The 20,104-nt window shown below is 33.8% G+C and overlaps 2 protein-coding genes across 2 annotated transcripts; both read left to right on the forward strand.

Moving 5' to 3' along the window:
• Nucleotides 1-6,564: 6,564 nt before the first annotated feature.
• LOC122597986 lies at nt 6,565-12,278 on the forward strand. Its single transcript, XM_043770590.1, has 7 exons — nt 6,565-7,254; nt 8,655-8,962; nt 9,335-10,012; nt 10,176-10,304; nt 10,577-10,780; nt 11,338-11,538; nt 11,825-12,278. Exons 1-7 carry the CDS (start codon nt 6,981-6,983, stop codon nt 11,945-11,947), a joined length of 1,917 nt encoding a protein of 638 aa, XP_043626525.1. The 5' UTR covers nt 6,565-6,980; the 3' UTR covers nt 11,948-12,278.
• Nucleotides 12,279-14,788: 2,510 nt separating this feature from the next.
• On the forward strand, nt 14,789-19,866 carry LOC122597981 (protein ANTI-SILENCING 1-like). The gene is made up of 12 exons (XM_043770584.1): nt 14,789-14,872; nt 15,460-15,555; nt 16,071-16,432; nt 16,514-16,682; nt 16,814-17,019; nt 17,139-17,171; nt 17,655-17,747; nt 17,817-17,895; nt 18,001-18,091; nt 19,059-19,170; nt 19,307-19,423; nt 19,517-19,866. The coding sequence occupies exons 3-12, from the start codon at nt 16,073-16,075 to the stop codon at nt 19,589-19,591; spliced, it is 1,335 nt and encodes a 444-aa protein (XP_043626519.1). The 5' UTR covers nt 14,789-14,872; nt 15,460-15,555; nt 16,071-16,072; the 3' UTR covers nt 19,592-19,866.
• Nucleotides 19,867-20,104: the final 238 nt, after the last annotated feature.

Below are 20,104 nucleotides of genomic sequence, written 5' to 3' on the forward strand. Positions count from 1 at the left end.
AAATTTATAGGATTTTAAGGATTTATAAAGATGTGTAAGGATTTGTAAGGATATGATGTGTCAGCTCAAGGACGCCTAAGGGCGTCCTTAACATTGGAGATAGCCTAATTTCTATGAATATCTTATTTGCGTTTTTCTCGACGAGCATTGTACCCGCGCAATACGGCGGCAGTAGTGGGAAGGCGGTCTGATTTATTAGAGATTTTAGGTAGTTACGTAAAGAAAAAAAAAACAAAAAATCCAAGGTCAAATAAGATATTTCAAAGACATAAATATTTAATAGGAGGGGTTGTTTTATTAGGGAATAGAGATATGCAGATATCATATTGTTTCAAATGACGCTTTGATTTCTCAATGGAATTATCACATTATGTTTTTGTTTTTTTGAGTGTGATGTTTCATAAGTAATTTTAGTTGTGATTGTTTTGGTCGGGAATATATATATATACATATACATATACAGGGCCGGATTTGAGGGTGTTCAACATATTCAAACGAACAGGGCCTAGTTTTGTTTAAGGGCCTAAAAGTTCAATTTTCTTTTGCTAGTATTAAATATTCATATCATAATACCCACCGATTACAATGTAATCTTGTGAATTTGTTTGAAATTGCTAATTATAAAAGATATGTTTTTTGTTCTATAAAATGAGAGAATACGTAAATGATATGGATAAAGTTCCTTATAAATAATGCAGTGCAGAGCTTTTAAAATCTATGAGACGACACTGTACACACACACATATATATATATTTGTTTGATTGTTAGATCATTTGTAACAATTTATTTCTTACTTACATTACGATACCTTACAATATAGTGATTAACCTCTAAATTTAATATTGTACATTACGAGACATTACAATATAAAAATCAAAACAAAACAAATAATATATATAAAGAACCAACCAACTTGATCTCTTTCACCTAGCTAGGTGAGCACAATCACCGTCACTTCTTCACCAACCCCCTTAACCATTCTCATATATTCTTTATTATTTCACTTTGCTCCTAAGAACAATCTTAGGCCTCATTTGTTTTTCTAAAAAAACTCTGATTTACCTCTGACCTCTGATTCGGTCAAAGGATTCTCGATTTGTAGTCGTTTGTTTTTCATTAAGATCCAGAGGCACAAATGTCTTAACAACATCAAATTCGTTAAGAGCAATATTCACCTCTTTTTGACGTCTGAGTGTTGATGACCACCACCACCCCTGTTGATTGAGAAGAACTGACATTAAGGATCATAAGTAACTGTCAATTAAGAAAATGTAAGAGACGACCCACACCACCGTCGAGATATGTTTTCCGATCACCACCGTCGCGTATAGATTTCCCATTCACCCACCCTTATAAACATTTGAGTAACAACAGATGATAAAAGCAATAGGAAAACATGATTTTGATCTATTCGTTAAATGAAATAATGAGTTTTTGATTAGTTTGTGTAAAATAAATTTATGAGGCTTTGAACTTTTGATCGTGAGTTTGGGTGGGTTGTTAAGATGGGGATATTCAGGATGAGGAAGATATATATGGGGTGTGTATGATAAAGGAGATAAATATATACATTAATTATTTTGTCTATAAAAAAAAGTTTATGATTTTAGTGGGTATGTTATAATAGAACTTTTTTTTTTTTTTGATATTTTACTACTCGTATTTTGTAGGTGTATGAAATGTTAATATATCTATTTATAAATATTTAGATATTTATAGGTATCTAGATGTTTTTAAAAAGAAACAATTACACTCATTCAGATTTCAGATGTTTGAACCACCTCTTAACATTTAGAAGTGGTATTCAGATTCAGACACAAATCTCTTGTTAAAAACAAACAGGGTCTTGGTGTAAAGGGGAAAAAAGTAAGTAATATCCAATGTTGAAGAGGTTGATATATAGACAGTGTTACCCATACTTAAAATATAATGGTTATTTTCAAATTCTAGTTAAAATTGAAAAGGACATCCGGTCCTACAAAAAGTATAAATTGAACCTTTTATATATATCTATAAAGGCATGAGTGTTAACTATTCGATCCAACCTTGTTGGTTTTGTGAGCATTCTAAAATCATTATATGAACTAAACACGACCTAGTAATTCCCATGGTTCATTGTTCGTAAGTTGATAATTTATTATGGTGTATTCTTTAAATCTAATATAACAAACAAAATAATACGAGTAGTAAATTAAGTAGAATAGGGGGATGTGGGTTAAGATAGAAGGAGAATAGCATCGGGATGAATATGATGATGGTGACACATGAGCAACATTATCTTAGGCTTTTGGACCAGACCACGATCCCCCCCTTCCATTCCTCACCCAGTGACCCAACCACCGTTTACAACAGTCACGTTCTTCTTTTCAAACACCACCACTCACTATTTCTATCTCACTTCATTCATTTAATGCCCGCCCAATCTCCTCTCAACTACGAGTATTTTTCATACTACCCACCCAATGGTCTCTACTACTTCAATCATATTCTTTTAATTTAAGAGCATGTTTATAATATCTAAAAGGCTATCAAGATCGAAATCCTAGTTACTATCGTTTATGTGATTGCAAAATCAGTATTATAATTGGGATCATAAGATTCCACTTCTAATGTCATAATTTTTCAAGTAGAATCCTAATTAACAGTAAACATGAACTTACAGGACAATTTAAAGAAAATATCAAATTTCAAACACCATACTATCATAGTAATAGGACATAGAACCATACATATAAATAAACAACATCTAGTAGGTTCAACTATTCCGCCGAACCGCCAATTGCTATAAATGGGTTAGCTATAATCAGAGGCGGAATCAGGATTTCACGTTGAGGGGACTCAACCGTACTTCTTTCCTGATTGTTGTATACAATATAATGTGAAATACATAAGCATTCAATAAAATGTTAGTAAAATAGAATTTTATTGCGATGGTTTACTTTAATGGACCAAATGTAAAGGTTTTACCTGAAATGTCATGGCTAGAAATCATACATTTATATATTGGGGGTAACTTGCTTCAAAAATAACCTTTGTATTAGTTGGCTATGATCTAGCCTTGCAATGTAAAACATGAATGGTTGGCGAGGGCTAAGCACCCCCAGTCCGCCTACAAGCTCCACCCCTGGCTATAATATTTATATTAACTGAAGTACGTATACTAATGTGAATGGCAAAGTTCATGTCATACTAGACATTTGCACACGCAATGTGGCGGTGTGGTGGCGAAGACGGGTGATAGTGGCGGTGTAATTATTAATTTATAAGTAATTGATGTAAGTGAGGTAGTGTATTTATTTTAATGGTTGAAGAATGTATGTTGCAAATAACTCCATTAATGGTATTATAGGTAATAGTACGTTGAGATATTTGAATTAATGAATAAAGGTAATGGATAACTTGGGTTTATTAAGTTTTTCTTACAAATATTGAAGATTTGAAGGTGTAAATAATTTATAAGGTAGTATAGATTTAGATATATATTTACATGTTTTGTAAGTTTATACTTAACAATTGTATTACCAAAGGGCTTGGCTTAGTCTTGGTTATCTACCAACCCAAAGGATATACGATCAAGTCATGTTAAAGACAAATTGTAAATATTTATAAACTTGTGTGAGAGTTTCAAAAATAAAAATAAGTTAAAGTAGTAATTAGATTAGACTATAAACGACAACATACTACTTAATAAGTAAAGTCAATGTTACCTAATCATTATGATACAAAACATAGATTAGTCTTAAATACAGCAAACTTATGAAAGGTATATAAATAGGTTCTTTTTGAAAAAAAAAAGAGTTTTGTTAATGACAGCCCTTAGGGCTGTCAGTATTAGTTAATTTGATGTATTAAAATTTATATTTTGTCTTGCGAAAATTCAGGGGGGCGGTTATTGATATATAAAGTATTACTTTTTAAGCATGTAATAAGCTGTTAATGACAACCTTTAGGGCTGTCATTATCATTTTTCAAAAAAAAATTATGAATTAAACTTTGTAAAGTATAGATAGACAGCAAATGACAGTGAATATGAGAAACAGCCAACCTAAACTAACGGAGGAATCACTTGGAGGCTTCCTACCCGATTTTATTCCATATTCAATTCAATGTTCAAAAAGAGAATCCTAATCATTAACTTCAATTTTTATTGTCACATAATAATGCATTCAAATAAAATATGGTCTTCCTAACGGATATCTTTTTCATTTGTGTTGTTCCAAGTAAATTTAGTAGTACGTTCGATGTGAGGACATTATGTTTAGACCGAGGGCAAATGACTCCATTATGAATGGACCACACTCGCATCCCGTAAAGGGAGCAATTTGTTCTTTTTGTTGGAAGGTTATGATTTATGTATTATTGAGATTGAAATAAAAGTTTTTTCAAAGATATTCTTTTACAGTAGTGTCGATCAAACTAAAAGGTGCAGATAACGCAACACAATCACAAGGTTCAACTAAACAGGGGCAAGCACAGAATCGAGTATCAACATGTTTACAAATCATTTAGAACTTGGACTTATTTCATTTAACAATCATTCTTGTTACGAAATTTACATTACACAAACACAAAAATATTTTTGAAGATTACACACACTATAGGATTACAAGAGAAATATTTTTGCCAACGGTTGGTTACAACTCTAGGAAAATTATATTTGTTAAAATTCTAGATCAAGATAATGTTTCATGACAACCGGTCCACAATAATTTTGGGTGACTTTCAATCGATTATGGCCTAAAAGCGTGATTTTGTTTATTTTTGCTTAAGTTATAGTCTCTACCAAGTGTTGACGTAAAGAAATTGACAACCATTACTCCATTAGAGATTGTCTAATCAGGGGCGGAACTATCTTAGTGATAGGGTAATTAGGGTTAGATTGTCTAATTAGGGTTAGAGGTCCGCTCAACCCATATAGCGTATTTTTTTTAAATACGTTGAATTTTCCATCGATGATACGGGTCAACGAAATTTGGGATAGCGATTAATGTGAATAACCTTAAACTTTTAAAAGATTTTAAACAACAAAACTTATAGATATGCATACGAGCAATTAAATAAGAAATGAAAACTAACAAAAAGTGCTAAAACTCTTAGGCTCCTTCTTATAGAAATCTACTTCTAACCCACGTCTAACAGTATTCATCAGTTTCTCTCTCTTCTAGACACACCAAGAACACCCCCTCCTTAGGTCGTTCCTTATTAAGACTTCCACTTCGCGTCTAGGAGGCGTCCGACGCGACCGAAGCAGAAGACGTTATAAGCATCGGCGCGTCTGAAGGGTGCGTCCGGTGCTTGCTTCTAACTTTGAACGCAATAGAAGTGGTGGTGGTGGGTCCGTCTTGATCGTGAGCCGTTGCAAACAAAAAAATTTTGATTTTTTAAAATATTTTCAAATACAACGGCTAGTTTGGTTTGGTTTTTTTTTTCTTCCTCCTCCTATATATACCACTATCACACTACCCTTTTATTTCACACTATCAAACATACACACTTCTATCTATCTTAAACCATCTCTAGCACTTACCACCCCAGAAAAATGTCTGATTTATCAGCATCCTCCTCCTCTAGCTCTGATTTTGAAGCAACCGAATATGAATCCATCAATCGGGCTGTTTCCCAGATGAATGCAGTTTTCAATCCCGAGGCCATAAGCGCTTGTCTTAACGTTATCTTTGACGAGGAAGAAAACCAGAGCCAGGCAGCTTCAAGTTCTTCAACACCCAAGCTGACTAGAAGGGTGAATTTTGTGAAAAATAGATTGTGTTTGTTTAATTTTGTAAAAAATAAAAAATGAAATAATATAATAATGGATGCATAGTGTTTGAAGTAGGGGTTATAAGGAAGGGGTGTTCTTGGTGTGTCTAGAAGTGATGAATAGTGTTAGAAGTGGGTTAGAAGCGGTTCCTTATAAGTATAGGCCTTATAACCCCCACTTCTTCCTCACTTCTTTCCCTCACATCATCTTTTCGGGCCCCACTTTCCTTCACAAAACACGTGTCTAAAAATGGAACAAACGGAAAGGATGCAACATAGGATGCACTAGTGCTAATAGTGTCCGAAATCTTGGTGGCCTCAGACGTGACCTAGACGTCTTATAAGGACATACCTTATAAAATGCTAAAGTCAAAGAAAAATCTTTAAAACTCGTAATAATTTAGTCGTTTATGTTATTTTGCATGAATATGAGGCTAGTATTAAATATTTTGTGTTAAGGATCACTCGTAATCCTAATTTTGTGTCTAATAGTTCAAATATATGAATATTATTATTATTATTTTTTTGTAGAACTCATATATCATCAGCAATTTGAAATTAGCCTTCTCTTTTAGGGTGAGAAACAACCTTCTTTAAAATGGAATATGGAAAAACATTGTCTATGTGTTACTGTTACGTTTTCATATATGTAGTTTGAAGAATGTTTTTTTAGATTTTTACCGTTGATATTTCTTTCTTTTACTCGTATTTTTCTGAGAAACCACCGCACATCGATAGGTACGCAGCTCTAGTATATTACGAGTAAATTGAAAAAACTCCCTCGTTGAAAAGCACAAGAAAACAATAACAACCAACAGATAGTTACAAAAAAGAACACATATACAAATTACACAAGAAAAAGAAAAAGAAAAAAGAAATATAGCTCCCCTCCCTCCCTCCTCCCTCAAAAATTCACCAGACAGACAGACAAACAGAGACTCCTTCATTTCCATCATTTTCTTATTCATCTCTTCTCTCTCTCTTTTTATTTCAAACACTTTTCTATTAATTCATATAAAATCCCCCAAATATTTTACCAAACCCTAACCCTAGCTATCCAAAATTACTCACCTTCCTTTCAAAATTAACACAATCGGACACTTACTCACTTCAATTCACCGCCGCATGGATCATTTGCGGCCGTCGCCGTTTCTTCTAACGCCGCCTAGCCCTCTTTCAAATTTTTGATCAGAATTTTTTTTTAATAAAAAACTTCATAATAATGGGTGGTGGTATAGGAAAAGGTGTTTGGATGGAGAAAATATGGAGGATAGTGAGAACAGTGTATTTTATGGTAGTAATGGTGACGTCATTATTGGTTATATGTTTGCCAATATTAGTAGCAATTGGTGATGTGGTGATACCTTGTGTATTGATATCGAGTTTTACATGTGTGAATTGTTATACTCTGAAACAACATTTTAGCAGATACTCTTTTACTTCTTCTTTCACTGATGTTCCTCTTGTTTCCCTCATCAGATCCCTCATTATAACCTGTATGTATCCATCTTCATATATATATATAAGTATCTATCTATTTTCTTTCATTGAATATTTTTTTTATGATAGTTGTTTATGTATGTGTATCACATGTTTGGATCGAGTTTGCGGTGTATTCATGATTGTTTATTTCCAAAATTGTGAGTATCTTTTAAAGGGCTTATGCTGAAAAAGTTTTGGCAGATAAGCATTTCCAGAGAGTGTCATGAAGTACTATTTTTTTGTGTTAGTTTGAGTAATTACATGGTTAGAAACGTTTGATTTTATGTTAAAGTTTACAAATTGAAGTTATACATATATATATTGTTTCTTATAATAATAATAAGTCACTTGTGTGCTGTATGATTTTGTTGTGTATAATCAGTTATATGAACTTTAAGCTACTGTAATGTCATCCATGCAATGTGTCTCAGCTTCAATAATTGTCTCTTGTAAGCAGTCACTTATATGTATGTAAATACTTGGCTTTGTGTTTTGTGTTAGTTTTTTGCATGGTTGCCAAATGTTGTTATACCAACACTACTTGATAAGTTGCTAGCACATGGTTCTCTTAATTCTCATAATCATCAGTATGCATGATTTTTAATATTTGTTTTTTATAGGCAGTTTATTTGTATGTATCCAAATATTTGGCATTGTGGTTATTTTATTATCTTTCGTTGGGCATTTGGTTTTGATCAGAACATCTTTATAACGTGTACAGAGTTGTGCTTTTCCATGAATTTATTTTTGTAGTTCTAATTTCTTTTGTTTTTATTGTTGCTTTTATTTATAAAAGGTTTTATTTGTAGTTGTACTTAAAATAAAATGAGGTTTTTAATATTTTGGAAAAAGAGTGTCATTACATGTGTTGAATGCTAAAGGTTGTGATAGTGAAACTACTTGATAGCGCACGCTTTTCTTGGAATTAAAGAATTATCGAGTTATGCTTATATTCTTGCATGTGTATAAATTGTGTGGTTAATGATATCTAAATTGTGTGTTTTCTGGTTAGTGCATATGCAGTCATTGTGTTCCTTTCATCTTGACCTTTGTTGTTATACTAACTGAGTAACTGTCATCTTCGCTAAGTAAATCGGATTGTCACTAAAAATAAAAAAGCATGCCAATTGCACTTCTTCTTTGCATGTCGAAGGTGTAGCCGTAAGATTGATTTTCGCGATCGATAATATAAAGTTAGAATGCAAATGCTGTGTGCAAGTATTGGGCACATGAAATTCCTTAGTTGTATTATGTATATTTTTTCCTTTTGGTTCTTTAGATCCTGATGACTTTAGATTCTGGGTTTGTTCTCAACAGTTTGTATACTGTTAAATGTATATACTATTGCTGGTCAATGGATGCTGAGGACCTTCTTTCATGAGTTTAAAATCTAATACCTGTTTTGTGATTCCAGGTGTTTATCTAATCTGTGACAGCTCCTTGATTTCACATGGGCAATATCTTGGAACAGTGACGTTGTGCTCTGCACTTTCAGTTCTTCTTTTATCAGTTAAACTGTGTATTTTCACTGTCAATTCGCAACTCGAAGCTGAAGCTTCGTCTTCTCCTTCAAGACAAAGGCTTCATCTAAAGAAATCATGGGGAATGCCTGTGCTGTTTCTATCGTCTGTGGTTTTTGCTCTTGGTCATACCGTTATTGCATATCGGACAAGCTGCAGAGCACGGCGGAAGCTTATGCTTCACCGGATTGATCCTGAATCTGTATGTATAGCTACTGAGGCTTTATGTCCACTTGTCTTGCCATATGTTAAGCATACAAATATCTTTTATCATCATTCAGTCTAAAATGCGGTACATCATTTTGTTTATTGCGGGTCTGAAATGACTCCTGTAATTTTGTCAAGATTGAGTTATGATTTAGCTGTGACCCAATATTTTCTTAAAAATTGGAAATCTGTTGTTTATAGCTGTACAACTGGGGTCTTATATTTCGAGGCTTCAACTTCTTGTTTAAAGTGATGGCTTAAATTTTGTTACACTGATTATGTCAAACTTCCAAATTCAAGAATCTTGTCCATGCATTATTGTGAAAGAAATCATAACTTGTATTTGACCATCACTTTTAATGTGTAGGTTCTGTCGAGCAAGCTTTTATTTACGGCGGGTTATGCTAAAGTACCACGATCTCCAACTCCTACTGCTGGTAGGACACCAAAAAGTGATACTGAAATCAGACGAAAACCTGTAGGTTTAGGTCACAATAATGGTGAACTTCCAGTTAGATTACTAGCTGATGTTGACAGTCTATTCATGGGTTGGCAGGGTATCACCCTACACTACAAACTTAGTTTGCCCAGTCCACCATCACGCACACTATCATCTACCCTGCTGGAAAGACCATCATTAAATGTCATTCCAAAACCCCAATATCATCTTCGGAGGAGCTATAGCAATCATATGCACATGTCTCCTCTTTATGCCCCTTTGTTAGATGGTACCAATTCCTTTGTACTCTCTGAAGAAATACCTGTTTTTAACCTAGATGAAGGGTCCGATGAGAATGCCACTGGTAGGCCTTCTTATCAATCACTAGAACAAGTTCCAGAAGTCAATGGCCAGTTCGGGATTGTTTTGGTGCATGGTTTTGGAGGGGGAGTATTTTCATGGAGGCATGTTATGGGTGTGCTATCTCGGCATGTGAATTGTGTTGTTGCAGCTTTTGACCGTCCTGGTTGGGGTTTGACTTCAAGATCAAGGCGAGAAGAATGGGAGGCAAATAATTTGCGCAACCCTTACATGCTTGATAGTCAGGTGTTGTACACTTCTACTTTTCCATAATTCCATGATAATACTGAAACCTCTTATCGAAGTTGCTATATAATTGCCATCAAACATATATCCGAACCACAATTATTGTAAACCCATCAAACATGTATCTGAAGTTCTGAACCACACTTTTGTAAATATGTTCCAGGTTGACATGCTCATTTCGTTTTGTAAAGAGATGGGCTTTTCTTCTGTTGTACTTGTTGGTCATGATGATGGAGGCCTCCTTGCTTTGAAGGCTGCACAACGAGTCAAGGCATCTCCATGCCTTGTTGATGTAAGCTAACCCATTTATGGATGTATTTTGACATCTTTATCGAAAGAAAATATAGATTGTATTGTATTGTTCCCTGTAAATTCAAGATTTGTGTTTTGAAGTCAAGCTGAAACATACTGAGTGTATAAGATCGTAAATATTCACACGACAGTATTTCTGAAGGATCAAGGATACAAGTTTGGTGTATATACATTAAAAAAATGGTTTTTGTAAAGTAAGTTCCATTAGCTAAGACAGATATTATAGATTATTTAACTAAGATACATCTTCAGGTGGATGTTAAGGGTGTCGTTTTGCTGACAACAAGCTTAACAAGGGAAGTTGTTCCTGGATTTGCTAGGATACTCATGCGTACCTCTTTAGGGAAGAAGCACTTGGTTCGTCCTTTACTTCGTACAGAAATTTCTCAGGTTGTTAACCGGCGAGCGTGGTATGATGCTACCAAACTAACAACGGATGTGTTAAGCCTCTATAAGGTATCCATATATATATATAATAAATATATATATATAGAGAGAGAGAGAGAGAGAGAGAGTTTGATAAATCAGTATTCACTTTTTCTGGTTATGGCCATCTTGTTGCTGTTCGTATAGAATTGTATTCGAGTTTGCAAGATGAGCAGGTCTGGCGTGTTGTGTAACTGGTCAAAATGGGTTTGGTTTGATACACGTCATATACTAGTATGGTACAAAACAGACATGCCCGGGCTGGGTTGATCTGCTAAGTCGCTAATGGTTTTTTTTTTCAATTCTTGTACATAAGTACATTAATTATATGAATAATGAATAGTTCTTTAAATTAATGAGCTAAACATTAAATAACACGTTTAGAAGGTTGCATCTTATATAGTTATATGTATTTTAAAGTACATGTTGGGACTTTTGACACATTTGCCCTATTCCCCTCTAAGGTGACCTTTTGAGGTAAAAAGAACCAAATCAACCAACTCACAATATACGGACCAAAATTCCATCATAAATTATATATACTAAAAATTCTCATTATTGAATTCACTTCTTTGATATGACATCAGGCGCCACTATGTGTAGAAGGTTGGGATGATGCATTGCACGAGATTGGTAGGTTATCATCTGAAACAATTCTCACACAACAAAATGAATCGTTGCTGGTAAAGGCAGTGGACGATACGCCATTACTGATTATTGCTGGAGCTGAAGATGCACTTGTTCCTCTAAAATCTGTTCAAGCAATGGCATCCAAGTTTGTAAATTCTGTGAGTATATACTATCCATGCATACTTATCTATCTTCAACAGTATATCATCTCTCTTTTTCGGCCCTACTTATCCGTGGGTGGGTGGGTTGGGTAATAAGTCAAAAAAGGGTTCGAGCTGTCAAATGTTGTATTTAACAGATATTACGTTAAAAGTATGAGTATTGTTATATTAATAAGGTCTTTTAAAAATACTTCATATTTTTTAAGGATGCATGCATTATAATTTGTTTACTAGCACAACTATGGTAACTTGATATATCATCTGACTGGTTACATATATGCAGAGGCTAGTTGCGATATCTGGTTGTGGCCATTTGCCCCACGAAGAGTGTCCTAAGGCGTTGCTTGCAGCTGTATTACCTTTCATTAGCAAATTGTTAATTTCAGCAGATTCTGAAAAAGAGTAGGTTGATTAGAACTAGTTTATTAAGAAATTTGGTGAGTTGTTGGGTGGTGTGGGGGGTTTGGTTGTTTTGATTTGTCTCAAGGGGAATGAGTCCAAATTTCTCTTTCCTTTTGTGTATTTTTGATAAGGTAGTTCGGAGCCAGTCTCTCTGGTTCTATGTTTCGGGTGGGCTTTAGAGCTCTCTCACTCACGTGTAATTTGTTTACTCCTTTGTGGTTCCAAATGGGGTTCAATCAAAATGTTTATAAGCCTGTTGTGAACGGTTAACTGTTTGTAACAGCGGTGGTTGAATCAAATTGTTTGTTATAGAAGATACACCAGTTCGTCGAGCACATAGTTTTGATTTAATTTTAGTTTGTCTCATTTTAAGGCACAATTCATGATTCCCAATTGCCAAAACAACTATTTGATGAAGCTGTACAATTCGATACAAACAACCTGTTATTCACTTAGGGAATGGTGATTTCAAACTAAGACAACATACTCGTAATCAATTAAGGTTGGCTTTCCTTTGACCGACCTAGTAAAAAATATGACTTGGAGTGACCTTGTTTTCGGGAGGTTGTGTACAATAACATTTTCAATACAATGTATGTTTATGTTTATGGAAGATTCATAGTTAAGGCATTATACGGTATATTATAAGAGAAAAGTGAATATGGGCTGTTATGCATCTAGCTTGGGTGAAAAACCCTTAGACATACAATATTTTAATATTTTGAATAAATGTTTGATCCCCATGATTTTTATGGTTTAAAAAAGGTATGTGAGAGGTTTTTCACCCAACCTAAATGTCTTATATTCCCTTCCCCTATGTTATAATGTATGTTTGTTAAACATAATATTATTTTAAAATCATGTATTTACTTTTTACATTTACTATTACTGATAACACAAAGCTGCTTAGTATGCTCACATTACATTTATTTTATGTAAGCAATGAGAGCCGCCTGGGCTGTCATCTTTTTGAAATGCAATTCTGAAGCTATATAATTTCGTGAAAGAAACAATAAATACATGTAGAAAAACTTGACAGATGACGACCAAAGAAATTTCATTTTAGTTATTTACGTCTCATAAACCAATTTATCCATTATAAGATATAATTGATTGTAGACTATACCCTTTTGCCAGTATTCGTAGTATAAATTTAGCTATTAAACACTTTTGAGACGTAAATGCCTAAATTTGAAGTTATTTATTGATTTATTTTTGATATCAGCTATGAAGTGTTTTACATATTTATCGTTCTTTCACGACGGTTCGTAAATTTAAAAGTTTTTATTTATGGTAATGTTTTTTTTCAGAAAAATGCCACATAAACTTTTGTTTTCTTTTTACTTTCATCAATTGGTAACAATCAAACTTTTTTGCGAGCAATGCTAGAGTTACCAATCAATTACAAACAAATTTTTAACTCATGTCTAACCAATCAAATCAAGGGAGAGAATGATGAAAGTAAAAATAACTAAACATATAATTGGTCCACCTAATTTGTTTTTTTGTTTTTTATTTTAATTTTAGTGTGTGTATAAAGTGTATTTTTTTGTCATTGAATATAGAAGATAGACTTTTAGTGTGTAAGGTGTAATTTTTTATACATGTTATCGAAAGTTGTAAGTAAAAAGCATAAAATAAGTAAATAGAGAATGATGTAATAAAAGAATTCCATGTTTTCCTAAAATGAGATCATATCATTTTCTTTCAAACATTTCTATTTAGCATATACATGACGTGACTTCATGTTAAAACAACATATAATATTATTCGTAATTTGAAATTCAGTCTCAGTTCTTACATTTGTGGGATAGGTATGAGAAGTTTTACTTCATGACTTCATGTTAAAACCACAAAGAATATTAGTATCAGAGTCGGAGTCAGTATTTAACGTTGAGAGAGGCTGAACCAATTTTTTTTTCTCGATCGTTGTATATATAATGTGAAAGACAGTAACCATTTAATAAAATGTTAATGAAATAGAATATTATTACGATGGTTTACTTTTATGCGTCTAATGTAAAGGTTTTACTCGCACCTCCATTGCCAGAAATGAAACATTTTTAGATTGGGGGTGACTTGGTTCGAAAAGACCTTTGTACAGTCGGCTATGAGCTAGCCGTCCAATGGAAAACATAAACGATTGACGGGGTCTAAGTACCTGTCAGTCACTCTACTGGCTCCGCCCCTGATTAGTATACTAATTTGTTGTTAAAAAAACATTTTGAAAATCTTCTACTTTCTAAAAAAAACATAAAGAGTCTCTTAAATTCAATTCCGTGCAAAAATCAGGCCAAGATTATCGCCTTACAATTCAAATGGATAGTTATTCTGAGAAGGTATATAATAATATCCAAAAATTAATTTTGAAAGTAAACTAATACGAATGTGGCATATTTTAGAAACAACATAATCGGGATAAGCTGGATCATTTGAAATGGGATGAATGTATCGTGTCTCCCTTAATTAGCGCTTAATGGACTGCTTTTGTTTTTGAAGTAGCCTAAGGTTATGTGTATATTTTAGATTTTAACATTTGTACTCTTGACCTAGTATCTTGCTAGATTGGTCTTTGGTTTTAATATATACTCCATCATTTTGACGTTGAAATAAAAAAAAACATACACCAAAAAATTACAAAACAACGAAAATAATTGCACAAAAAGACCATATGGACATTAAATTGCATGGATGTGTATTCCCACGCACTCGCCATTATCTGCCGAGCCAGATGCCACTCTAAACTGTACGGCTTGATTCTGTTGTGCACGTACTACCCCCGGCGCATTTTAGTCCTTACCCATCTTTTCTTATTTTCTATTTTTATATATAACTTGCCAAAAGCACACACAATTTCATTTTTCTTCTCACCTCTCCACACAAAAATATCTCTGCGTGTTTAACGGTGTGTTTTAGTCTGTGTGTGATTGTAAGTTATTTACTGTGCATTTTCATTATGATCATCTATTTTTTTTTGTATGATTTTGTTTGTAACTAGTTATTTCAGTTTTAGCAGACTTTATATTATGTTGATTTGTTTTATATTAATTCTTGCTTATCCGACTTTCCGATTGTATAAAATATATTGATTTGTTTGATATATGCATGTGTAAACTTCAATAATTTGTAAACCGGTAGTAATTTTAGTTTTGATGACCTGTATGGTTGTCACATTAGTAAAAAAATATTTGTTACACAATAGCAGATGCATATTTCTTATATCTATATGTTGATTTTAGATGGATATTGAATTTTAGGAATTCTAGTAGTGATTTTACTTTTTAAATGTGTTTGGGATTTCAATGGTTTTTGTTGATGCAACTGTTTATCAAAAAGTATTGAATAAATATATGTTTTTCACATTGTTGATTTTAATTGATGATTGATTATCTATTTATCTTCTTCTTGTTATTCTTGTGTACATTGTGATACTTCTCGTGTATCTGTTTGAAACATTGTTGTCGTAGTTCACACTTTGCAATTCTAATTACTTTGGAGGGTTGTGCTTGCTTGTAGATGATGGAGGAAGTCGTTTACGATGCTTGGAATTTGTAAACAACCAAGTTTAGAAGAATTGGTTCATTTATCACCGATTTAAGATCTCTTTTGCAGGTAATTTTGTTTGGTTGGTCCTTAGCTACGGAATCCGTGGAGTGTTGTACATTTCAAGTTTAAGTATGATTACAAATGTGTCTTATGCTGTGTTCTTGAGTTTTATTTGAAAGGAAAAAGCTGACAAAAGGGTAAACGCTCTTTATTAAGTTTGTGTTCTTCAGTTGTAAAGAAAGACAGGAAGATCATGTTATTGAGTGGGGCAAAATGAACATGTCTTTGAGGGCTTAAGGTGTAAATTTTTTTGAGTTTATAAAGTTTTATACATTAAGGATATTTTTGTCATTACAAAATATTATAACCCTTTTCCCACCAAAATTGGGAGGAAAGTTTTTGAAGGAAAGCATATTACATCCTTGTTTGTTTTTCCTTTTCCTACCTAAAAACTCGAGAACAGCCAGAATGGCAAGTAGTTTTTGTAACTTTGTAACTTGTGTTTTCTTGTACAAGTGTGCCTTGGATTTGATTCAGGGGTTAGGCCCCTGACTGTCGCTCAATTTTATGTAATTCCACAGATATGTCACCTCTTGAAAAGGGAGATGCAAGCATACTGGGTGATGTTATGTTCAGCTGGGGTCATAAGGAACCCCCTGGTGACAAGAATCTCAACCGACAGTATTATAGATCATTCACTTATGATGGTGTGGAGTATTTACTCTACGATACGGTATACCTGTGGGCCGAAGGTCAACCAAGTCCACACATTGGCAAAATTGTCAAGATTTTTGAGACTCCACACCTTGAGAAGAAGGTGAAGGTTGTTTGGTATTTCCGTCCATCCGAGGTTGAAAAGTGGCTAAAGGGCACTCGTGTACTCCACAACGAGTTATTCTTGGCTTCTGGTCAAGGCCTTGGTCTCTTTAATATTAATGCTTTGGTAATACATCTTTCACAGATGCTCTTTTTTTTCTCTAATGTTCGTTTATTTTTCTTTCTAATTTGCCTAAGTTTTGTTTAGGAAACAATTTCTGGGAAATGCAACGTTATTTGCACATCAAATGACGGGAGGAATCCTAAAGCATCAATGGAAGGATTAAAAATGTCTACGTATGTATTTTCTCGTACATTTGATGTTAAAGAATGCAGAATATCCGAAATATTTCCAGATAAGATAGCCGGAGTTCCTGGTTTGTGCTTTGCTTGTTGCCATGACCATTTTTTCTATTTTCTATTTTTTATTTTCTAAGATTGCTCCTAATGCCGTTTGCTATATTATGTTTTCCTCAATATCCTCATACGTGTATCAATATTGATGCAGTAGGACATTTTTTCAATCCAAAACCCAAGGAGAACTCCAAAGTTACTGTGGTAAAAGACTTGGTTTTGAGGATTCCTACTTCAAATGTTGGTAAACTGACATCCTCGTCCTCCAGTGCGTCTGATTCTTGCCACCCGAAGAAAAGGAAGCTTCTAGACTTTGAAAGCAATAAAGGCGAGAACGTTGAAAAGAAAAGACCGACAGTGGTAAAGAGTAAAACGTTCTAGTGGTTATTAATGTTTGGATTTTGTGTTTGCATGAAAAAGTCTTGGTTCCAACTCTTTACTTCTGAAAATCTACATATCACATCTTTTTGTGCATGCAGGATTCAAGCAACTGGTTCAAGACAATGAAATTAGTGAGTTATCCGTATTTGTCATGGATCATTGACCGGAACTGGATCTTTCCAATTTAGTGTTAAACAAGACAATTAGATAAATTATATTCTAGATATATACTAGGATATTTATATTTATTATAGTTAAGTTTAATAGTTTGTTATACAATATATAGTTTTAGTATACTTATAGACATTAGGGTTGTAGTTTATATTATAGATGAATTGAATTTGAGTCTTAAGATTAATGGAAAATCCCTCTTTCTCAAATTACATGAAAGTCTTCACTATTTTTCTTTATTTGTTTGTTAATAGATTATTATAGATATGAATTCAACCTGGTTCGTGTCATATAACATTGACATTCACAAGTTCTTTCTGACATTTATTAGGATAGATTAGACTACAAACTTAAGAACTTCGTTTTTTTGACAGATAACAATATTTCATTCTGTCCGAGTTAGTTCTTACTTTTATTCATATTGTCTCTTCTGTTTTCTTCAGCCTTGGGAAGAAAGAATGCAGAAAGCTCGGGAAACAGGATCCCTGGTATTGCTAGAAAATCTGTACACATCCTTTACGTCGTTAGATGTAGAGGTATGTTTGGGGCAATCTTAAATTTATTCTTTAATTCATAAGATCATAAATTTTCTAACTTTTTTTCAGGAGATTGTTATGGATGCTTTTAATATGAAGGTCAGTGCAAAGATGGTACGACGCACTGCATTTTCAAGCCCATACATTGGTATGACAATTCTGATACTTAATAGTCTTTCACTTTCTCTGCAAAGGAAATTTGAAATATCTTAACATCTATTCTTTCTTTTTCTTTTTTTCTTTGTTCTTGTAGGGAAAGCTTTTGTTGTATTTGGCTCAAAAGGTGAGGCAGACTTTGCTATTTCTGAGTTAAATACAAAATGCCTAATCGTTGGAGATACAAGGTAAACCGGCTATGTGTCACGATCATTGTTTTGTTTTTTTCATGAGTTCGAGTATAATGAGGGTTTGAGCACGGCTTAAAGCTTATTTTGTACTTTGTTTTTATTCACTTGCCTCGTTCTGACAAGTATTTGGCATGACCAGCTTTAAAAAAAAATGTTAAACCATACATGTTTTTAACTAATTGACTATATAACACAGTATTGCAGGATACATGTACATACACATATACACATACATGTATGCATGTACATAAATATTTATATGGTTGCACGGGTAAGGAAAATCTCATCTGGAGTTACTTGTTATCAAAAATTTCCTAAAAGTCTTGAAATAACACAAAAAGCTAACTGTCTGATATTTCAATTTGTAAAACAGATTGTATTCTCACAACTTATCCAAGAACCTAAAATGTACAAATTAAGAACTCCCTTAGAAAACAGATAATTTCCTCGAGGTTGCCAGTTGGTTTGAAATCTTTCTTCTTGTCCCTGATGTTTCCAACCATCTAAGAGTCTTTCGTGAATGTCGATAAGCAAACATGTATCAATGCCTTGGTATATTCATGACGAGATTTTCTAACTGTTAAAGAAGTAAACATGGAAACAAAGTTGTTAAGACGATTGAACAACAATCAGCAATAATTATTAAAAGAGGCATTCTTGTGTTGCCTTAAAATTTTAGATGATCGTTTCTGCAACCTTGTAAATTGTATGTTTCTTGTTTTGATCATCTTGAAATAATTTCAATATGCTCATATATGTTACAATGATGCTCAAATGAATTTTTTTTAGTGGTTGACTATGTTGTTGATGGTCTTTATCTATTAAACTGCTTCTCTTACGTATCTTGCAATTTTTTTGGTTTATTATGCAAACACACACATGCGCATAGATCAAAGTGAATAGGTTGTATACATAGGAGCAAAAGGTACCCGAGTATTAATTTCAAACTGGTACTGTGGTTCAGGCCTATTATAGGTAGTCGCCCATCATTGAGGGAGCCTGGTAACCACCCATCACAGAAGTTTGGATACATCAGAATGGACTCTATGAGATATAAGAGGCAGTGGATGGAGCAGGTAGCTTCAGTACTTCCATATTTCTTTCCAATATGGTATCTTGCTTTACCACTAATATTTGCAGATATCATGTATTTTCTACACTTCATATTTTTCATCTTTGTTATCTCACTCATTCCCTGTGCTTCACAAATAGAAAAAGGGAGGTTCAACTTCTCATTTTTCACAGCCCAATACGGTCGAATTTGATATGGCAATGGAGTGGCGAACACTGCAAGAGAAGTCGGAATTATGGTGGGATGCATTATTCAAGGTATGAACAAAACCATCACGTTTGATATTATGTTAGATTTAAATATCAAATCTGTATAGTCAAACCTTAAGTAATACTCATCTATCGTTTCAGCAACAAGCGAAGGAAATTGCTAACCTTAGAGATTGCTTCAAGTCCACTCCCACAATCTCACCTAAAGAAATATAGTTTATGCTGCTGGAGACGTGTAGGACAAAATTAGTTTTTGCTGCTGGAGATGTGTAGGACCAGTTTTTTAGTTTACAGGAAACCAAACTGAGGTCCCCTTTTTGTTATTTGTGGTGGATCTCACCTTCACAGAGCTGTACAGAGAATTGAACCATGCCAAAGCGACATATACTTTCCCGCATTTTTGTTTGATATGCTTCTTGAGTATGTTGGTAACATGACCATCTATACGAGAAGTACAGTCTGCTATATATAATTTAGCTTAACTTATGATTCGTTTGGGTGTCACTTTCTGATGTGTAAATTGATTGTCTAACTACACACCATGACACCAACTCATGGGGTCATGGGGATGGGGGTTTTCCATGTCCCTTTATAAAACTCGGACAATTAGCCTGTAGCCATTGTTCAACAAATGGGCCTAGATCCTATATAGTTGCTACTCGCTAGGCCCCGAGAGACCTGATTATACTTGAAACATGGTTTGTGGCTCAATGATTACTCAGAACAAGG

Source organism: Erigeron canadensis, chromosome 4, assembly GCF_010389155.1.
Source record: "Erigeron canadensis isolate Cc75 chromosome 4, C_canadensis_v1, whole genome shotgun sequence".
Classification (NCBI taxonomy): Eukaryota; Viridiplantae; Streptophyta; class Magnoliopsida; order Asterales; family Asteraceae; genus Erigeron; species Erigeron canadensis.

Excerpts from the sequence above, each read along its gene's own strand:
- LOC122597981 (XM_043770584.1), top strand. The coding sequence starts at position 16,073 with ATGTCACCTCTTGAAAAGGGAGATGCAAGCATACTGGGTGATGTTATG. Across the intron at positions 16,433-16,513 it reads TCTTTAATATTAATGCTTTG|GAAACAATTTCTGGGAAATG; the intron begins GTAATACATCTT and ends AGTTTTGTTTAG. Across the intron at positions 17,896-18,000 it reads ATTTTCAAGCCCATACATTG|GGAAAGCTTTTGTTGTATTT; the intron begins GTATGACAATTC and ends TTGTTCTTGTAG.
- LOC122597986 (XM_043770590.1), top strand. The coding sequence starts at position 6,981 with ATGGGTGGTGGTATAGGAAAAGGTGTTTGGATGGAGAAAATATGGAGG. Across the intron at positions 7,255-8,654 it reads CAGATCCCTCATTATAACCT|GTGTTTATCTAATCTGTGAC; the intron begins GTATGTATCCAT and ends TTGTGATTCCAG. Across the intron at positions 10,781-11,337 it reads ATGTGTTAAGCCTCTATAAG|GCGCCACTATGTGTAGAAGG; the intron begins GTATCCATATAT and ends ATATGACATCAG.